Consider the following 16,196-nt stretch of genomic DNA (forward strand, 5'->3'; position numbering starts at 1 on the left):
TTTCCCATTCCTTTCATGCAGAGTGTGCAGTTGGTGCTTCTGTTAGTTATTGACAGCGCATACGTTTTGGGTGTGTAGGTACAATGTATTGCTCACAATCTCACAGCCCATTTTGCAGGTGTGACTATCAGCCCACACAGGCACACACACACACACACACACACACACTCTCACAAACACACACCCCTTCACGCATACATTAACAAAAAGCGTATTCACCAGCTTTGTTGGTGAAACAAACCACTATTGCCTTGAACAGATGTGTTCAGATGCGTGTGCAGGCGATCGGGAGGAAAGTGTTCCACCGAGCGGTTGTTCGGCACCACGTGTCCTTTTTATTTGTTTCGAGTTCCTCCACGGTGACACTTCAAGGTTTAAATGGCAGAACAAGCAGGCGGGCAACAGAAGCACGGACAGCATGAGTTAGTGCATGAAGTGACATCCCAGTCCACCCATCCTGTAGCCCTTTTTTTTTTAAATTAATGTGCACTCTTCAGGGGGGAGGGGAAGGTAAGACGTCGGGGCATTGCTCCGTTTTGTCGTGACGTGAAGCAACAAGAAACATTTTAAAAACTGCACATTGTGTGTGGCCGCGGCTTTTGCCCCTAACGGCACGTCACACGTCACGGCACGTCATGGATCCACTGGTGGTGTGTCTTCATGTCACATTTTATAAAAACCTTACTGTACCGGGGTTAAATGCACCATGCTCACACAGACAACATATCGGAGGCACCCATCTTTAACACGGGAGTGGGAACGGTATAATCACAGTGTTCCTGGGGGTCAACATGCAGGAGATTACATTACAGGACTAGCAGTGATGTTGACCTTGGATGTCAGATGATCCAGGGTCAGTGTTGTGTTTTTTGTTTGTTTGTTTGTCTGTTTTTGAGGGGAAGGAGGGCTGATCTTAGATCTGTGTCTGAACTCCAAATTACACAATATGTTACATCGTGGGAAGCCTACAAAGAGCAAAACAACGAGGGTCGGGGAGACGGACTGGAAGAACGACACACAGTCAGGCAGGCAAGCAGACGGACGGACAGGCTGACGGAGCATAGCTATGGCGAGGAGCAAAGTGCAAAGTGGTCATTCTCAACCTATTCACATGGACTTGTTGTGGATGCAGTGAGCGTTATCTCACATCTAAATGCGCGGCGTATAAAAGGCGTAGTGTGGCAGGAACGAGTGAGTGAGGGATGGGGATGTGAGGCTTCAGTGGAGAGTTTTTGGGGGAAATGACTAATGAGATTCATATAAACATATTCCTGCTTGTTTGCATTGATAACATTGCGATGTAAATGTTGCATAATGTAAGCGAGATATGTACAACTGAGCATTTTTATGTGTGTGCTTGTGTATTGCACGTGGTTGTCTAACTATGCAGGTGTGAGTAGTATGTGTGCGTAACACTTTGCCGGTCAGGTACGTCTCTGTGCACACGTGCTCTCTCGCTCTCCTCTCCCTCCCCTCAGCTGCGGCCCTCTTCGGCCGAACGCTGGTCTGACTTGAGTTTGACAAATTCTTTCGCCACGTCGTCGTTGTTGCGCTGAGAGAGGATGCGCAACACCGTCAGGCCCGTCTCGTCCATGTGGACGCGTCTGCCCAGCGGCATCCAGCAGGTGACGCTGCCCTTGTTGGCTATGTCCTTCACCTGCAGCACAGCCATGCCCACGGTGCGGTCCTCCCTGGCGAAGCAGTAGTCCTTCACGCACACTTGCAGCTCGTAGCTCTCCGGCCCGACCTCAGTGCCCAGTGAGCTGGAATGAGACAGAAAACACACGATAAAGGTCAGCTTGTCTCTTCTGGATCAGCTGGTGCTGCAAATCAGACTGAGTGGACACTCACTACTGGAAGCTCTCATTGAACTTTGGCGACCAGCTGTTGTTCTTGGACTTGGTGGCAAATTTCCTCTTCTTGTCACTCAGGTGAGGGCCGATGATGTAGACTTCGACGAAAGGCCTGAAGCCCTGTGCTTTCCATTTCAGGTCATTAGCAGCGATCACTGGACACAGAAAGCCAGGGTAGGTAACATGAGTAATAAATCCATAACAAACTTTCAGCATGATTAAATTGGTCTGAGAGGAATTTAAGGCTCCTGTGGGTCTGCTTTCAGACTTTATAAAATACAGAAGACCAGATCAGCAGTGGAAAATACAACCAAAGAGTCCAGTGACTTTAGTCCTTTCTAAGGACCTCTCCTCGTGCACCTCTGGACTGCTTATAGAGCAGCCATTATTCTCATATTGCTATTATACAAATTCTGTTTACACTCTGTTTGCTGTGGACCTCAGTGAGAGGAAACATCAGCTTCTGTGTCAATGATCATCACAGTGATGAGAGCCGATTCTCTGGCTAGGACCCTGGGACCAAACAGCAGACTTCAAAGTCCACTCTGTCTAAATCTGAAGGCGACACGTCAGGAGCATGCTTGTTTTTTTTTTTTGCTTTGTTTGTTTGTTTTTTAACTCATCGGCTTTTGCACTGAGAATTCGTCCCATAGGGTCAGACTGTTGACTGTAATGTGCATTCTGTGGAAGTGGTGAGAGCATGAGAGGCGAGACTGAGTAGAATAAAATCACATTTGGCTTTTGCTTTGTTTTGTATACAGCAGTGCATTTTACGCTGTGGGCCACATACAGGCCACTTTGATGGTAAATGGGCCGGTTCCCCTTTGTGTTAGTGTAAACAAGTTTAACCACACAGCCCTGAGACATCTTGATTTAAGAAAAAGAAGTACAGTTTCAAGAGTTCTATGTGTTTCTTTTTTCTACATGACACAGAAATGTTGCTGTAATGAATGAAAGCATGCATCTATCAGCATGACTCTTCAGGCTAAATTTGTAAAAAACAGATGTGTAAAACTGCCCAATTAAGCAGAAAGATTTGCCCTTTATTTTCAAACACTTACTGTCTGTAGCAGGTAGTAAAAAAAACCAGGTACTTTTAAGCCATTTAATTGTTTATCTATTACTTATTTACTTTACTTGATCAGTACCCAAATCTGTACAAATTGTGAAAATACAGTTAAAAGTTCCAAATGTATGGCCTCCATATTTTCCAAAGCTATCCAGTGAGTCACACTGGAGTCTTTGCCTGGCCGATTCTGGCCCCTAGACCTTATGTTTGACACCCTTCTTTGAGCATTTGAGCAGCTTCCACCTGAAAGAGCAGGGTTTGAATTCTGCCATGATGCAGATGGCTGTACTAGTCTGGTGGGAGGGGCTGTTTGTTTTTCGGCCTTCTTCACATTTCTGCCGACTTAACAGCTTTAAGTGAAAAAATAAAAGAAGGTGACAGAAGACACAACCGCAAAAGCTGCTCTGCTATTTTTACCTTTCACACTGATCTTGTGTTCTCCATTAGGCTGGGGTAAAATGTCCACATTCATGACCCCCTCACCGACTGCATCCACTCCAGACGCTGCAAAGACACGCTCTGTTAGTGGATGACAGGCAACTGTGCCCCTACTTTATCTTTCCATGGCTGTGAACTTGTGTTTTCTGCAGACCCTGATGTAGCACAGTTGAGATGTATGACTTCAAGAATTGTAATGTATCAGCAGACTGTGAACTATATTTAAACATGCAGATGTTACACACAAACGTGCGCATGCAGGCAGGAGTTCTCTGAGATAATCTGGTGGCCGGGTAAAGCGGCTTTTGTGCGAGCTGTAATGCAAAGAAAATGGCAAACTCTAATGCAGTGAGAAATCTTAATTTGTTAAAGAGACTACAAACTCTGAACTGAAAAGAAAAAAGTAGATTAATATGAAAGGAAACTAAAACAGACTGGACAAACACTGCTTTTAGTTAACTACCACTGCTGTCTTAAATATCATGTTTCTGTGTCTCATGCAGCAGGCAGGGTATGCATACTGTTATGTAGCAGGCTACATCTTTCATAACTGGGCATGTACTTTAATCAATTAAAGAGCAAAAAAAAAGAAGAGGGAGCAGAGTGAGATCTGAGCTGTGCCCAAAGCGAACACTGCTCGCAGTCAGGTTATCTTGGGTTCCTGACAGTTTGATCACAAATGTATCTGAGCAGAAGCTTGAGTGCTGCAGGTTTGCCCTGGGGGACATGCAGACGTTACATAACACTGCAGACTTGTACCTTTTTCTGGTGGTGTGTCTTCGTTCGCTGTGTACCTGATCCCTTTTCCTCCATGGACTGAGGGGAAATGAAAGGAAGTTAGTATTAAAAGAACAAGCTCACACTAGTACATCTGCACATGAATATCATTTTCCAACCCAACAGTTTATAGAAGTGGTTCTGGCTGATGTGTCTGACACCTAAAGGATTAGGTATCCCTCAGCAAGGTGTCCAGAAACATGTCTCTGACCTACAAACCATCTTCAGGCTTTTAAACTTATATACTTTGTATCTAAAACAAGCAAAGGCAAAGAGTATTTTGCAGTTTTCCTACCATAACTCACTCAACCAGTGAATTAAGCATTTTCTGTACTGTAAGCAAGTCATTCTTTTTAATCCCATAATCCTGTTTAATTCCATAAACCACAGTAACAAAGAATAAGCAGCTGAGCGCTTTGAGAACATCTGAAAGCTTATTTGTGTGAAATTGTTTGAAGCTACCTTGTGACCGTGTGTGTGTGTGACTCAGATTGAAGTCGTACCCTGAGCGTTCTGCGAGAGGACAAACTTCCTGATGAGTTTATCTGTGGCCTGCGTGTACAGAGACAGGGCGTAGCGCAGAGACTGCAGATCCGGACTCTTTTCCAGAAACGTTTTCTTCAGGCCCACACCGCCGGCGTGGAAGTATTGCTGTGTAACAGATGTGACATGACACGCTTATTGAGGATAACCGAATGGCAGATAGACGGCAGACACAGCGAGCTCTAAGCAGAGCGTGTAATGTGAGCGAGTGCGACTAAACTGCCTTGTAGCGTGCATCAGGGTTGTCAGTATGCAAGCAATGAAGAAGTAATTTAAAGATCTCTAAATGTGCGCCAAACCTGGCAGATGCAACAGTGATTAAGAGTCACATTTAAGGTGGGTTGATTAAGAATGGAGAATACTTCTTTTTTCTATTGATTTAAAGAGAAGTCTCATGTATGATCACAGTGTCCATAGTAAGTAGGGAGATTCTATAATATGTGCTGCCTAAAAAACATGTGATCACCTCCTCATACCTTAATGGTGTCCAGCGCTAGCTCTATTACTGCACACTGCTTAGGAGTCAGAGCCTTGGCCTCCTCTCGGCCCATGTGTTCCTGCAGGACAGGGAGAGAGGAGTCATTCTGTACTGCTGACATTCAATAAACGCAATTTTTTAGACATGTTCTTGTTCCACTCATCTATTTTTAATCACCTTCAGCTTTGAAAGCTGTCCCAACTCCTTTGCAGCATTGAAGATCATCTGAGTTCCCTGTCGAGGAGAGACACAAAGACCAGGTGGCGCAGAGTGAGTGGATAAAAGAAACAAGTGGAGTTTTCTGAGATGTGCCAGTGAGGAAGATTTGCAAGGTGACAGGTGAGCAAACTCCAAGTTTTATGCTGGTTTATGCACTTTAGTAATGTTGATTTGAGTGAAAATTACCTTCTAAACAAACAAAGCAAAAAGGTTACGTCTTTGGAAAGTTCTCAACAGCAAGGAGGATTATAGTTTAAGTGCTTAAGTGTGCAGTCAGCAGTACTGCAGGGACTCATTGTCACGTAACGCTGCCTCTGGTGCACTGTGCTGCCATCTGAACTGAGTTTTTGAACTGATGCACTGTATCCACATAGAAAAAAGTGACAAAGGCTATGAAGAGTGAAGTTAAGATCCCTGTTTAAAAAAGAAGAGTGTTTCTTCATGCTTAAAAAGGCTGCACATATACTTACAATCACCTATGAAAGGATGAACAAGAAAAATGGCAGGATAGATGTGTTAATGTACAAATCCAGGGTAACGCAGCAAACCAAAACACTAAAGAGGAAAAGGGTGAAAATATCCGGGGGGCGGCTGTCTTGTTTTTTAAACACGTACCGTCTGGTCAGTAAGGGTCGGAAGCACGATTGTTTTTTCCATCGTGTTCATCACCAGCTTCCACAGCTCCTTTAGCACTCTCTTCAGGACCGTTTTCTCACAGATCTTAGCAAACAGTGATAAGCTAAAACACAAAGAACACAGAATCTCTTAACACACACTATAACAGCTTAAAACATGATTTCAGTCATGGGTGTAATTTTTTTTATTCATTTTGATCATCAGATACAGCCACAGGGAAAAAATAGACATGACCCTTGTTTGAGGCTTTTGGCTAGGGCTTTTCAAAATAAAAGTATCTATTTGGTTTTTTTGTTAGCGGTGGCATTGTTGGACTGGGAGCAAAACTTTATTTGGTTTCATGGCAATCCTTTTTTTTCTATAAAATGCTTATTGTGCAAAATATTGGAATTTTTCATAGCAAAAGCAGCAACTGAAAATGTGGCCATTAAAAAAAAAAAAAAAATCAATAAAAAGCATTTTTTTCCCGTTTTTCTAGGTAAGGTCAAGAAATCTCAACATTTGATCCCAACTCTTGAGACAAATTTAAGTTGTTTTTTTAAACTTTATTGATGGTCCATGGAGAGACACTTACTTGCTGTCCAGGAAGTCCATGATGGGTTGCAGGACATTGTCAGCTTCCTGCACTACACTGCCGTTTGCTGGGACAGTCTGACCTTTGACCTGGGCTAGGATGTCCCCCATTTGCCTCACGTTATCCTCGATCTGCGGCTGGAAACTATATCATCGTGTGGAAATATTCAAATGAAATGGACTCAAAAAATTATTCTTTGCCCCCACGAACATGATAGAATAATTTTGAATAAAATCTAACTGAAAAAAAGAAAATCAAAAGATTATTTATTCAGATTATTAATCATTAAGGAAAATATACTTGGTATAAACCGAGTGTATACCAGCCAAGTACAGTTGATTTGACTATTTTCCATAAAATTTAACATTTTGTACTTATGTAACAAGATTACATGAAAGATTTAAATGTAATTGAATTACTTAAAATCAGCTTTTTTGGGCCACAAATATTTTTCTAAGTGTGTGTTAAAGCTACTGTGGTTTCAGGGTGACAAACAGACGCACACACCTGACAGCAAAGATGCGGCTGAGGTCATCCATGACGCTATTCAGTTTGTTCTGCAGCTCCTTCAGGAAGTCGCTGGCCTCCACATTGAGCTGGAAGAAGACAGATGTGTTGAGTGCAACAGCCGGGTCACATGAGAACAACCAAAATGAAAACAGCCCGTTTGGAAACTCACATCTTTGCCTCCCATGGCCTCAAACATCTTCTCCAGCTGAACTCTGAGCTGCTGGATGTTATTGATTATGATACATGGCTGACGGGAGAAGGAGAAAAATCATTACACACACTTTTGTCTCTTTCACCCCCCTCTCTCCATCCCCATCCTCTGTCTGCTCCTGGCTTTTTATTGTGATCAATCAAGGTTAGGCCTCAACCTTTTTATTGCCTTGTCTGTGAAAGCACTCTTTTGATGCAGGGTAGCAGAAGCAAGAGTTTTCAGTAATTAGTGCACCTCCGGGGCCTCCTAGTCTCTCTGGGAGTGCAGCCCACGTTTCCCCAACCTTATATCACATTCAGCTAATTACACAGTTCTAATTCACTTTGAGAGCTGCAACCTGGGCACAGCTATTACACTGAGGAACAGTTTATTATGTTCAAATTAATCAACTTGACCATTTACACCAATCAGTGTAGAACATAAAATGCAGTTCGAGCTCCACAGTTTTTCCACGCTTACCACTTTCTCTTTCTTGACATGATTTGGAAAGTCCTTTGCTATGATGTCAGCATAAGACAGCAGGACATTGCCAATCGTCTAAAAAATAAAATAGTAATAGTTAGACATATATGACAGCGGGGAAACACTCTGTGAGAGATTTAGTCGGTGAAAGTCACCTTGGCAAATCTCTTCATGTAGTTTCCAACGATCTGAGGGTCAGGACACTCCAGTTTACGGATGATTTCAAAGCTCTGATTGAGCTGAGAGAACACGTCCACCACTGAGCAGGAGAACAGAGCGTGCTCTGACGTTACCTGGAACTGTTGATCAACAAGAAAGAGCAGGAGAAGTATTAGAAGCAAGCGGTACATCACATTGACCTGAGCACTGACATTAACACAGACAGGGCTCGAATCCCCTGATGGCCACCAACGGGAGAAATTCACATCTGGAACAATGGAGCTGACCCTGAGGTCAGCTTCCTGTGACGGCATTTTAAAAAAGTTCTTCTAAAATCTTTTGGATCAGGGTGATCAAGGCGATCAGAGGGCCATGATGGGAAACAAGTCCCTCATTAACAGCCCGGCCATTAGCCAAGAAGTGAATAATGTTATGGTAAGCGCCGGAGCCTGGGGATCGTTTTTTTTGCTGACACAGGAAAGCAGAAGCCGCCTCTGGTGACAGTAATTGGACCCAAAGGATCCCCGACATATGAGCTGGGAGACTCTTCAGCTGCTTTGTATCGACTTTTTGGTGTGAGCCAGACTGAGAGTGTGAGATGCTTCATGGTACTTATGTGTGTGTGTGTGTGTGTGTGTGTGTGTGTGTGTGTGTGTGTGTGTGTGTGTGTGTGTGTGTGTGTGTGCACTAACTGGTGCAGTGAGGCATTTTTTCACTTTGGTATTGAGTCAGTATCGAGCCATTATTGACTCCCTTGAGGCATTCAACCCTTTCGTCTTAGTTTGGGATGCACTGAGTCGGAGAGATGATGAGAAATTCCAGAATTTGCATGAAAATTGCATGAATACATTTTTCGGGGGAATTTGCCTTCAGGTGATGGGCCTCATTTAAGTTTTCACTATGTATTCAGCTGCTGTCTCAACAGAATGTGATTGTTCAACATTTTCCTCCATAATTTTGTAGTTCCAAAAAAGTTTAACTATTCCTTAAAATGCGAAATAAGGCAAGCATAAAACTGCATCTCATAATGTTTGACATTGTGGGTGTAATCTTATGAAGTTTTATGCATATGTCAGTATTTAAAACAGATACATATGAGGATTTAACAACAGCAACACCTGAAAATCTGATAATACATAACCTAAGATCATGTCTGAAAAGAGTTACCCCATCTTTTTTGTCCCTCTCGAGGGCCCCGTGGAGAAAATCTCTGGACACCTCCTCATTCTCGTCCAACCACATGATGACAAATGGCTCAAACCAGCTGCACAACACAGAATGACAAAGGGCAACATAAATCTTTATGCCACGGTGGTAAATGTTTCAGGAAAAGCATGCGGTGCTATAGAAAAATACTCACGCTGGATATTCAGGTACGTGCTTCTGGAAAGTGGGAAGTTCTTTGCAGTACTCATTATAGAGCCACTTCACCTTGAAGTGCAAATTCATATAATCTGCACTTTTGCACAGGCGTTGCTTCTCATGCTCTGAATATCAAAGTGGAAGAACAGGTGAGGAAAATTACACGCAAAAATTCCAAAATAAAAAAAGCCCATCACTCCCATCTCATCACCCTGAACACTTACCCTCCATAGCGTACTTCATATCTTGTGCAAACATGTTCCACATGACTTCAGCGCTGATCTTGCCCACATTGAGTTCCTGGGGAAACCTGAAGGAGACATCACAGTGCTCAGGACTAAATCCAGCTCCATATTCAGTAATGGTGCTGTATTATTTAACAAGACAGCCCAGGCTCTTTCTTGTGTAACTCCATCAGTGCTTTCACAGCATGTTTTCAGCTGCCAGCAGAGAGAAATCCACCACAGAGAGAATATGAAATTATCAAGATACTATTATTCTCAGTTTTCTTCCTCCAAAAAAAGCTATGAGTTTATTTAAATTTGTACTAAAATATTAAAAATACACAACCAGCAAAGCTGCAGGAGTTATTTTATGAACATAAAATAAGGGACTGCTGCAAGCACAGTTACATAATACAGTTGATACTGTTTGATTTCCTAGACATTGTGCCCTCTTTGGATTTTGTGCTGAAAGGATGCTATTTGTGTCTCATAACAACTTCTGTTTCCCTTTTTGTTCCTTTTTTGTTCCATCACACCCACCACCCATTAAATAATAAAGCCTTTCATAGACTAGTCAGTCCTTACAAGAATCTTTGGACTCAGACGAAAAGAATTATGCATCGTGTAGACTGCCTTTCATAGACTAGCCTTGATATTTCAGCATTGCCTGTGTATAATAACTACGTAGAGTCAGACAAATCTTATAAGCACACACTCACTGATTAAGGCAAGGAGTGTACGAGTTTTTGTCCTCCTCTATGATGGACACAATAAGGGTGATGAGTTTCGACCAGAAGTCCAGGTTCTTGACGCTGGGACCCTGCTCATCTGGAGGGACAGCTTTTGACTGAAATGAGAAAGGTTTCTTTCACTGTAAAGGCCCTAAAACTGCAACAGCAGCATCTGTACACAAAAACAGAGGCACACTCACAGGGTCTGTCTGATATTCCCTGTTGTAGAGGTCATGGCAGTTGTTGAAAATGTATTCGTAGGTGGAGTTGAGACAGGCTTTTACACAATCCTTAACCACCTGACTTGCCCTTGGGGGACTCTGCAGCTCCTGGACCTGAAAACAAATATTAAAGAGCATATTGCTGAACTGAAAAGACCTCAAAGCATTTACCAGGCACACACAGCGTCATCAGGAGGGTTTTCTCACTGGGAATTTAACCGTAAACTCACTGAGCTGCATAAATGGCACCCGTGTACAGTAGCAGCCACACAAAAATGATCACACGCACACATATTACAGTGCTTCATGCTAATAGCTTAAGTTGGGTTATGTAGGGTTATGCTGATGAGGCTGATTCTCAGTTTGTGCCACAGGCTGCTTCTAGAAAGTACTGACATTTTTCTAATGTGTTTAGAAGGAAAAAAAGAGAAAAGAAGAAAGAAAAGAAAAGAAAATTCTTACCTTCATCCTAAAAAAAGTGATACTAGTCAAAAGGTCAACAGTAGACTTGAGGTCTTGCAGTCTTTCGGGACTGCTGGCAGGGAAGTTATTCTGAAAACGCAAACAGAACTAATTAAAAAATATAACTTATATAATGTTATATATAATATTATGTCGAAGTAGCTTAAAAGCATGCTATTTCTTATTTAAACGATGCATGCACTCAGAAAATCAGGAGCAAGAGACTGACAAACAGGGACACTTGTGATACTATGTAAGCTGCGTGTAATTAAGAATGAAATTGTTTAGCACATTTTCTAAAAGAAATAAGAGAAGTAATTACCCGATACATGGACAAGTCAATTCTCAGGGAGTTGTGCAGCTGATCCAGCAGTTTGACAAACCTCTCCTTCTACAAAGGAAAAGATGCAGAAAAAAAATGAAAGAACGTAACACGACTGGAGGATTATTTGCAACCATTTGACTAAACAAAGTTAAGATGGATCTGATGACATTCAGCTCATTACAAGTTTAACAAAGTAGGCAGCGACACATTTAACGTCCTTTTTTAGGGTGTTTAAGCGAGATGCTATCTTATTTCTCATAGGATTTTAAAATTATCATATAATTCCTCTTACACTATACACTCACTGGCCACTTTGTTAGGTACACCTGTTCAATTGCCTGTTAACCCAAATATCTAATCAGCCAATACTACTGGGATTTTCCCACACAACCATCTCCAGGGTGTACAGAGAATGGTATAAAAGCAGTTTTCCGGATGAAAACACCTTACTGATCCCAGAAGTTGGAGGGGAATGAGCAGCCCGCTTTGAGTTGATAGGAAGGCCACAGTGACTCAAATAAACAAATGTTCCACAGAAAAGCATGTCTGAAAACACAACATGTTGAGCCTCGAAGCAGATGGGCTGCGGCAGCAGAAGATCACATCGGGTGGCTCTCCTGTCAGCTACGAACAGGAAACTGAAACTACAGTTCACACAAACTCACCAAAATTGGACAATCAGAGGCTGAAAAAACACTGTCTGGTCTGATGAGACCTTATTTCTGCTGCAACATTCAGATGGTAGTGTCAGAATTTGGTGTAAACAACATGAAAGCATGGATCCAACCTGCCTTTATCAACGGTTCGGGCTGTTGGTGGAGGTGTAATGGTGTGGGTGACATTCTCTTGGTACACTCTGGCGTCCTCCTGCCAACTGAATTTCATTTAAACACCACAGCCTATCCAAGTACTGTTGCTCAGCATAACTATCCTTTTCTAACTGCGCACCGTGTCGCAAAGCTCAGATCATCTCAAACTGGTTTCTTAACATGATAATGAGTTCTCTGCACTCAGATGGCTTCCACAGTCAACAGATAGCATCATTATTATGTATGGACCAAAATCTCTGAGGAATGTTGCCAGTACACTGCTGAATTTGTGCCATGACAAATTAAAGCAGTTCCGAAGGCAGAACGATATCAAAACTGGTGCTAGCAAGGTGTACCTAATAAATTGTCCCATGTGCGTATAGTCACATATAAGAAAGGACAAACTCTTTCAGGGACTCACTCCAAAGTTTGATGCAGCAAATCTGTCTGAGGCTGAAACATTGTTGGAGGACTGGGTAGTGTGGGCGTAGTAAGCATTGATGTTGGCAAGTAGTGTGCTCATCACGGCTGGCACTCCTGGGCACATGTACTTCGATGACAAGCAGGCAAAGTGGCTGTGGGGTGGATGTGGCAAAAAGGCAAAGATTTAGTACATTTACTTCTCATCTCATATTCCTGCATTGCACGGTAAGAAAATACACTGTGTGGTCAAGATTTAGATGCACTGTGTGCTTCATGAAACCATTTATTAGCACGTCAGCACTTCACGTTTCAAACATTTACATTTGGCTCTCGTGGATCTGTTTGGGATACTAACGTCATGGCCTGGTAGATGGACTCCACTCCGTATCTCATGGCAAACTCATCAACGATCTCCTGAGCCGTTTCATCAAAGTACACCTTCCAGGCATCATCTCCTTTGGCGTCAGGAATCTTTACCACACCGCCGTTTTGCTCCTCAGTTGTGTACTGGAACAAATGCTGAACACATACAAAGAGGAAGTAAGGGCGATTTTATGTACTAAGCTATAAAAATGTTTACATTATCACTGGCAGTTAAATAGCAATTAGCAGGATAAAATGATAGTATTAGACCTAAATGTGCCCATTTATGTCTGTGTAAACTGACTGGATCTGATATAATAAATAATTAAAATATTCCAAAAAGACCTCCTAAGACCTGAACTCTTCCACGGCATGCATTTTTAATTTCTCTTTGATATTTGGTCATATTGGGGCCCAATGAATGTAAAAACAAAGAATTACCAGATTTTTTTTTTAACCTTATTTTTGTTTTTAAGAAAAATAAGAGCCACATATGAGGATATTCGTTTAAAATTTTGATAGAACAGTAGCAGTATAATGTCCTCGTAAGTGGATATCAGGCCCTTGTAGAGCAAAATTGAGTATTTTGGTCTAAATAACCCAAAATGTGATGTCTGCATATGTGGACGCCAGGTCCTAGGAGGTTAAAGGATTTCCACCACATGTTTGTGCAGACTGACCTCATGCAGACAGGTGTACTGGACATGGTAAGGAGCCACCGTCTCCTCTCCTTTGATCTCCACACTTATGTGCATCCGAATTGCTCCAGACACAGCAGACTTATCTGTTCTCTTGTCTGTCACGAGAAAGCAAGAAATGTCCCCTTAGTTGGCTAAAATTTCTCCTATCTACAACAGACAAGCACTTCAATTATCTGTTATTTCTTACTGACTTGTTGATCTTCTCATTCATCTCTAACACACTATCCCCTTTTCAGCCTCTTCTCCTGTCCCACAAAAACTCACCTAGGTTGTACCAGACGTCCATCTCCCCGCTCAGAGTGCGGACTTCGATGATGGTTTGACCCAGGAAGTCATCGCTCTCACGTTTGAACCTCTGTTTCACACGAGACTTGATGTCATCGTCTTCATCCCACACACGGACCTTGATGCGGTCAGATGAGTTGTGGCATTCACTGGATGAAGAAGGGGGACAAACGGGTGGAAAACATAAAAAGTTGACAACTGTAATACAGAAAGGGTGGGGGAAATTAGTCCAAATAAACTACAACTACTGCGTGGGCCTTAGACATAAAAACAAACCATAAAAATTTAATTTTCAACAACTTTTAATAAGATATCATTTGCATTTGAAACTTTTATGATAGGCTTTCTAGTGAACTCACAAGTGGAAGCTCTCTTCCCACACAGGGTTGAGGTTACCATAGATGGTCTTTGTCCTCTTCTTGGTTTTTCCAACTTGAACAGTTACATAAGGGTCGCTGGAGCCTGTTTTGTCTTTAGCCTGAAGGCCCTGGGCACACACCACTGAGCAAGAGGCGAGAGACAAAGGTAAATGTATAAAAACATCTTTTCAACTCTCTTACAAAAGAAAGAAAAAGAGAAAACAGCTTCTGAAAATAAAAATCAAACTTGCATCTATGGGCTTTACATCTCCAAACATGTATCCTTCAACAATTATTTCAGGTAAATATATAAATGTATATTCAATTGTACCTGTGATGCTGATTTTAGCTGACCATTTGGAGGTCCCATCAAGCACACTTTGCTTGATCTGTTTCATTTGCATGCCATGCGTTGCTTTGTCGAGGGCAAACACTTCCTGGATTAGCTCAAAGATCTCTGGCTTATTCCTCTCTCTGATCTTCATGCGATCCTTTAGGACCATGATGATGTTCTGGGTCCGGTCCTCTGCGCCATGCTTGGAGCTCTTCTCTGCAGCTCCTGAATAGACAGGAAAAAAAATGAATGAAGGGATGCACAACGAATAGCTGATAGTGGGAATATGTTGGGAAGGGAATATATCTGAGTCACTGCAATATATTTCCTTAAAACTGGGCACCAAGTTAAGATAGCATCAGATCAATTTAGAAAGACATTTCTTGGCCAGGAGTCAAACCCCTAAATTCCCTCAAACAATGACAGAGACTGACTCCACTTAACCATTGATCTACTCGGGAAAAACAAGATAGTCAAGTAACTGTAAAAAGATCAACAAATGTTTCCAGGATCAAGATCTTATAAGAATCTTTGGACTCAGAAGAAATGAATTATGCATCGCCTAGACTGACTCTAAGATGAGGATGGGAACTGGATAAGTCACTCTTTGTGAAACTAAATTAGACAAAGCAGTATGGATGCAAAGCCTATGGGGAGAAGGGAGAGCGAAAAAGGGCAGGGGTATGACAGCACATTACTCAGGAGATAAATTGGAAAGGAAGAGGGAGGAGAATGTGAGAGTGGACAGAGGACAAGAATAATGGGATGTCAATCGGGCAGAAGGATACACAGGAGGAGCTAAAACAGTTTGGGTGTGTGCAGATGCGCAATAGAAAGATGTGTATGTTTTATGCCTGTCCGCACGAGTGCCAAAATCTGTGTGGCCTTACTCTGCAGACAGTCGGCATTCAGCAGATCCTGGCACTTTTCGTGGCATTTGACACCGCACTCTGAGCAGCGCATGCCTTGACGTGCGATGCCCCAGAGTAGTCCCTCACATTCATAGCAATAGGTGGGAGTGGTGGCTGTCCACACCTCAAAGTTGTGTGGTGTAGTGGAGGAGATGGGGTAGATCAGAGCCTGCAGGGTCTTTTTATAAACATGAATCTTCTGCAAGTGCCACACAGAAAAGAAACATATGTTTAAGTCCAGCTATTTATTAAATTCTGAAGGTCCTGAAAAAAAAACTGACAAAGAAACATGTGGAGGAAAACCCACCAGCTCCTCATTGCCGAGAGTAGTGGAGGCCATGGCTGAGGTGATTCCAGCTTTACGTGAATTCTGCACCAGAGACTGAGGAGGAGACGGCAAACAAAAAAAATGTTTTCAAGTGTGGAGCAACTGCATAGATCCTAATATTTGATTTCTTTGATGAATAAAATACACTTACCATCGCCTAAAGATATCAGGCAATGATTAAACACAGGAGCAGAGTGGAAGGAGACAAAAACAGATGTGAGCAAAGTTAGGGATATTAAAACAGTGAGCTATCAGAATCTAAATGATCTGTGTGTGTACAAGTATGTTTCCTGAACTCTTATTTACTGCTATGCAGCATTTATCAGCAAACAAAGCACAGCAATCAAACTGGCTACAGGTGGAGTAAATTTACTTTTGATTATAAAAACAGGTGAACTAGAAAAGTAGAAGTTCAATCATGCATAAGGT

At 42.3% G+C, this 16,196-nt stretch overlaps 1 protein-coding gene across 2 annotated transcripts in view; it reads right to left on the bottom strand.

The window, feature by feature from the left end:
• Nucleotides 1-1,474: 1,474 nt before the first annotated feature.
• LOC146613575 (protein unc-13 homolog A-like) overlaps nucleotides 1,475-16,196 on the bottom strand; it is a 31,272-nt gene continuing 16,550 nt past the window's right edge. Inside the window, exons 14-42 of one of the 2 annotated variants that reach the window (XM_085379029.1) lie at nucleotides 15,919-15,924; nucleotides 15,747-15,821; nucleotides 15,419-15,638; nucleotides 14,526-14,753; nucleotides 14,195-14,336; nucleotides 13,815-13,984; nucleotides 13,530-13,645; nucleotides 12,842-13,005; nucleotides 12,485-12,638; nucleotides 11,252-11,320; nucleotides 10,930-11,019; nucleotides 10,447-10,581; nucleotides 10,235-10,362; nucleotides 9,516-9,601; nucleotides 9,290-9,416; nucleotides 9,097-9,193; nucleotides 7,926-8,069; nucleotides 7,768-7,845; nucleotides 7,267-7,344; nucleotides 7,095-7,183; nucleotides 6,588-6,731; nucleotides 5,993-6,116; nucleotides 5,336-5,392; nucleotides 5,157-5,237; nucleotides 4,641-4,788; nucleotides 4,120-4,176; nucleotides 3,340-3,426; nucleotides 1,852-2,008; nucleotides 1,475-1,763 (exon numbers count right to left, since the gene is read on the bottom strand). In XM_085379029.1, coding sequence (XP_085235155.1) covers nucleotides 1,475-1,763; nucleotides 1,852-2,008; nucleotides 3,340-3,426; nucleotides 4,120-4,176; nucleotides 4,641-4,788; nucleotides 5,157-5,237; nucleotides 5,336-5,392; nucleotides 5,993-6,116; nucleotides 6,588-6,731; nucleotides 7,095-7,183; nucleotides 7,267-7,344; nucleotides 7,768-7,845; nucleotides 7,926-8,069; nucleotides 9,097-9,193; nucleotides 9,290-9,416; nucleotides 9,516-9,601; nucleotides 10,235-10,362; nucleotides 10,447-10,581; nucleotides 10,930-11,019; nucleotides 11,252-11,320; nucleotides 12,485-12,638; nucleotides 12,842-13,005; nucleotides 13,530-13,645; nucleotides 13,815-13,984; nucleotides 14,195-14,336; nucleotides 14,526-14,753; nucleotides 15,419-15,638; nucleotides 15,747-15,821; nucleotides 15,919-15,924 — 3,540 coding nt within the window. Of the gene's footprint in view, nucleotides 1,764-1,851; nucleotides 2,009-3,339; nucleotides 3,427-4,119; nucleotides 4,177-4,640; nucleotides 4,789-5,156; nucleotides 5,238-5,335; nucleotides 5,393-5,986; nucleotides 6,117-6,587; nucleotides 6,732-7,094; nucleotides 7,184-7,266; nucleotides 7,345-7,767; nucleotides 7,846-7,925; nucleotides 8,070-9,096; nucleotides 9,194-9,289; nucleotides 9,417-9,515; nucleotides 9,602-10,234; nucleotides 10,363-10,446; nucleotides 10,582-10,929; nucleotides 11,020-11,251; nucleotides 11,321-12,484; nucleotides 12,639-12,841; nucleotides 13,006-13,529; nucleotides 13,646-13,814; nucleotides 13,985-14,194; nucleotides 14,337-14,525; nucleotides 14,754-15,418; nucleotides 15,639-15,746; nucleotides 15,822-15,918; nucleotides 15,925-16,196 lie in introns of both variants that reach the window. The other variant, XM_085379028.1, reaches the window with a different exon arrangement.

Source organism: Diplotaxodon limnothrissa, linkage group LG18 (assembly GCF_057381915.1).
Source record: "Diplotaxodon limnothrissa isolate DT_005_m linkage group LG18, D_limnothrissa_male_GT1.1, whole genome shotgun sequence".
NCBI classification, from domain to species: domain Eukaryota; kingdom Metazoa; phylum Chordata; class Actinopteri; order Cichliformes; family Cichlidae; genus Diplotaxodon; species Diplotaxodon limnothrissa.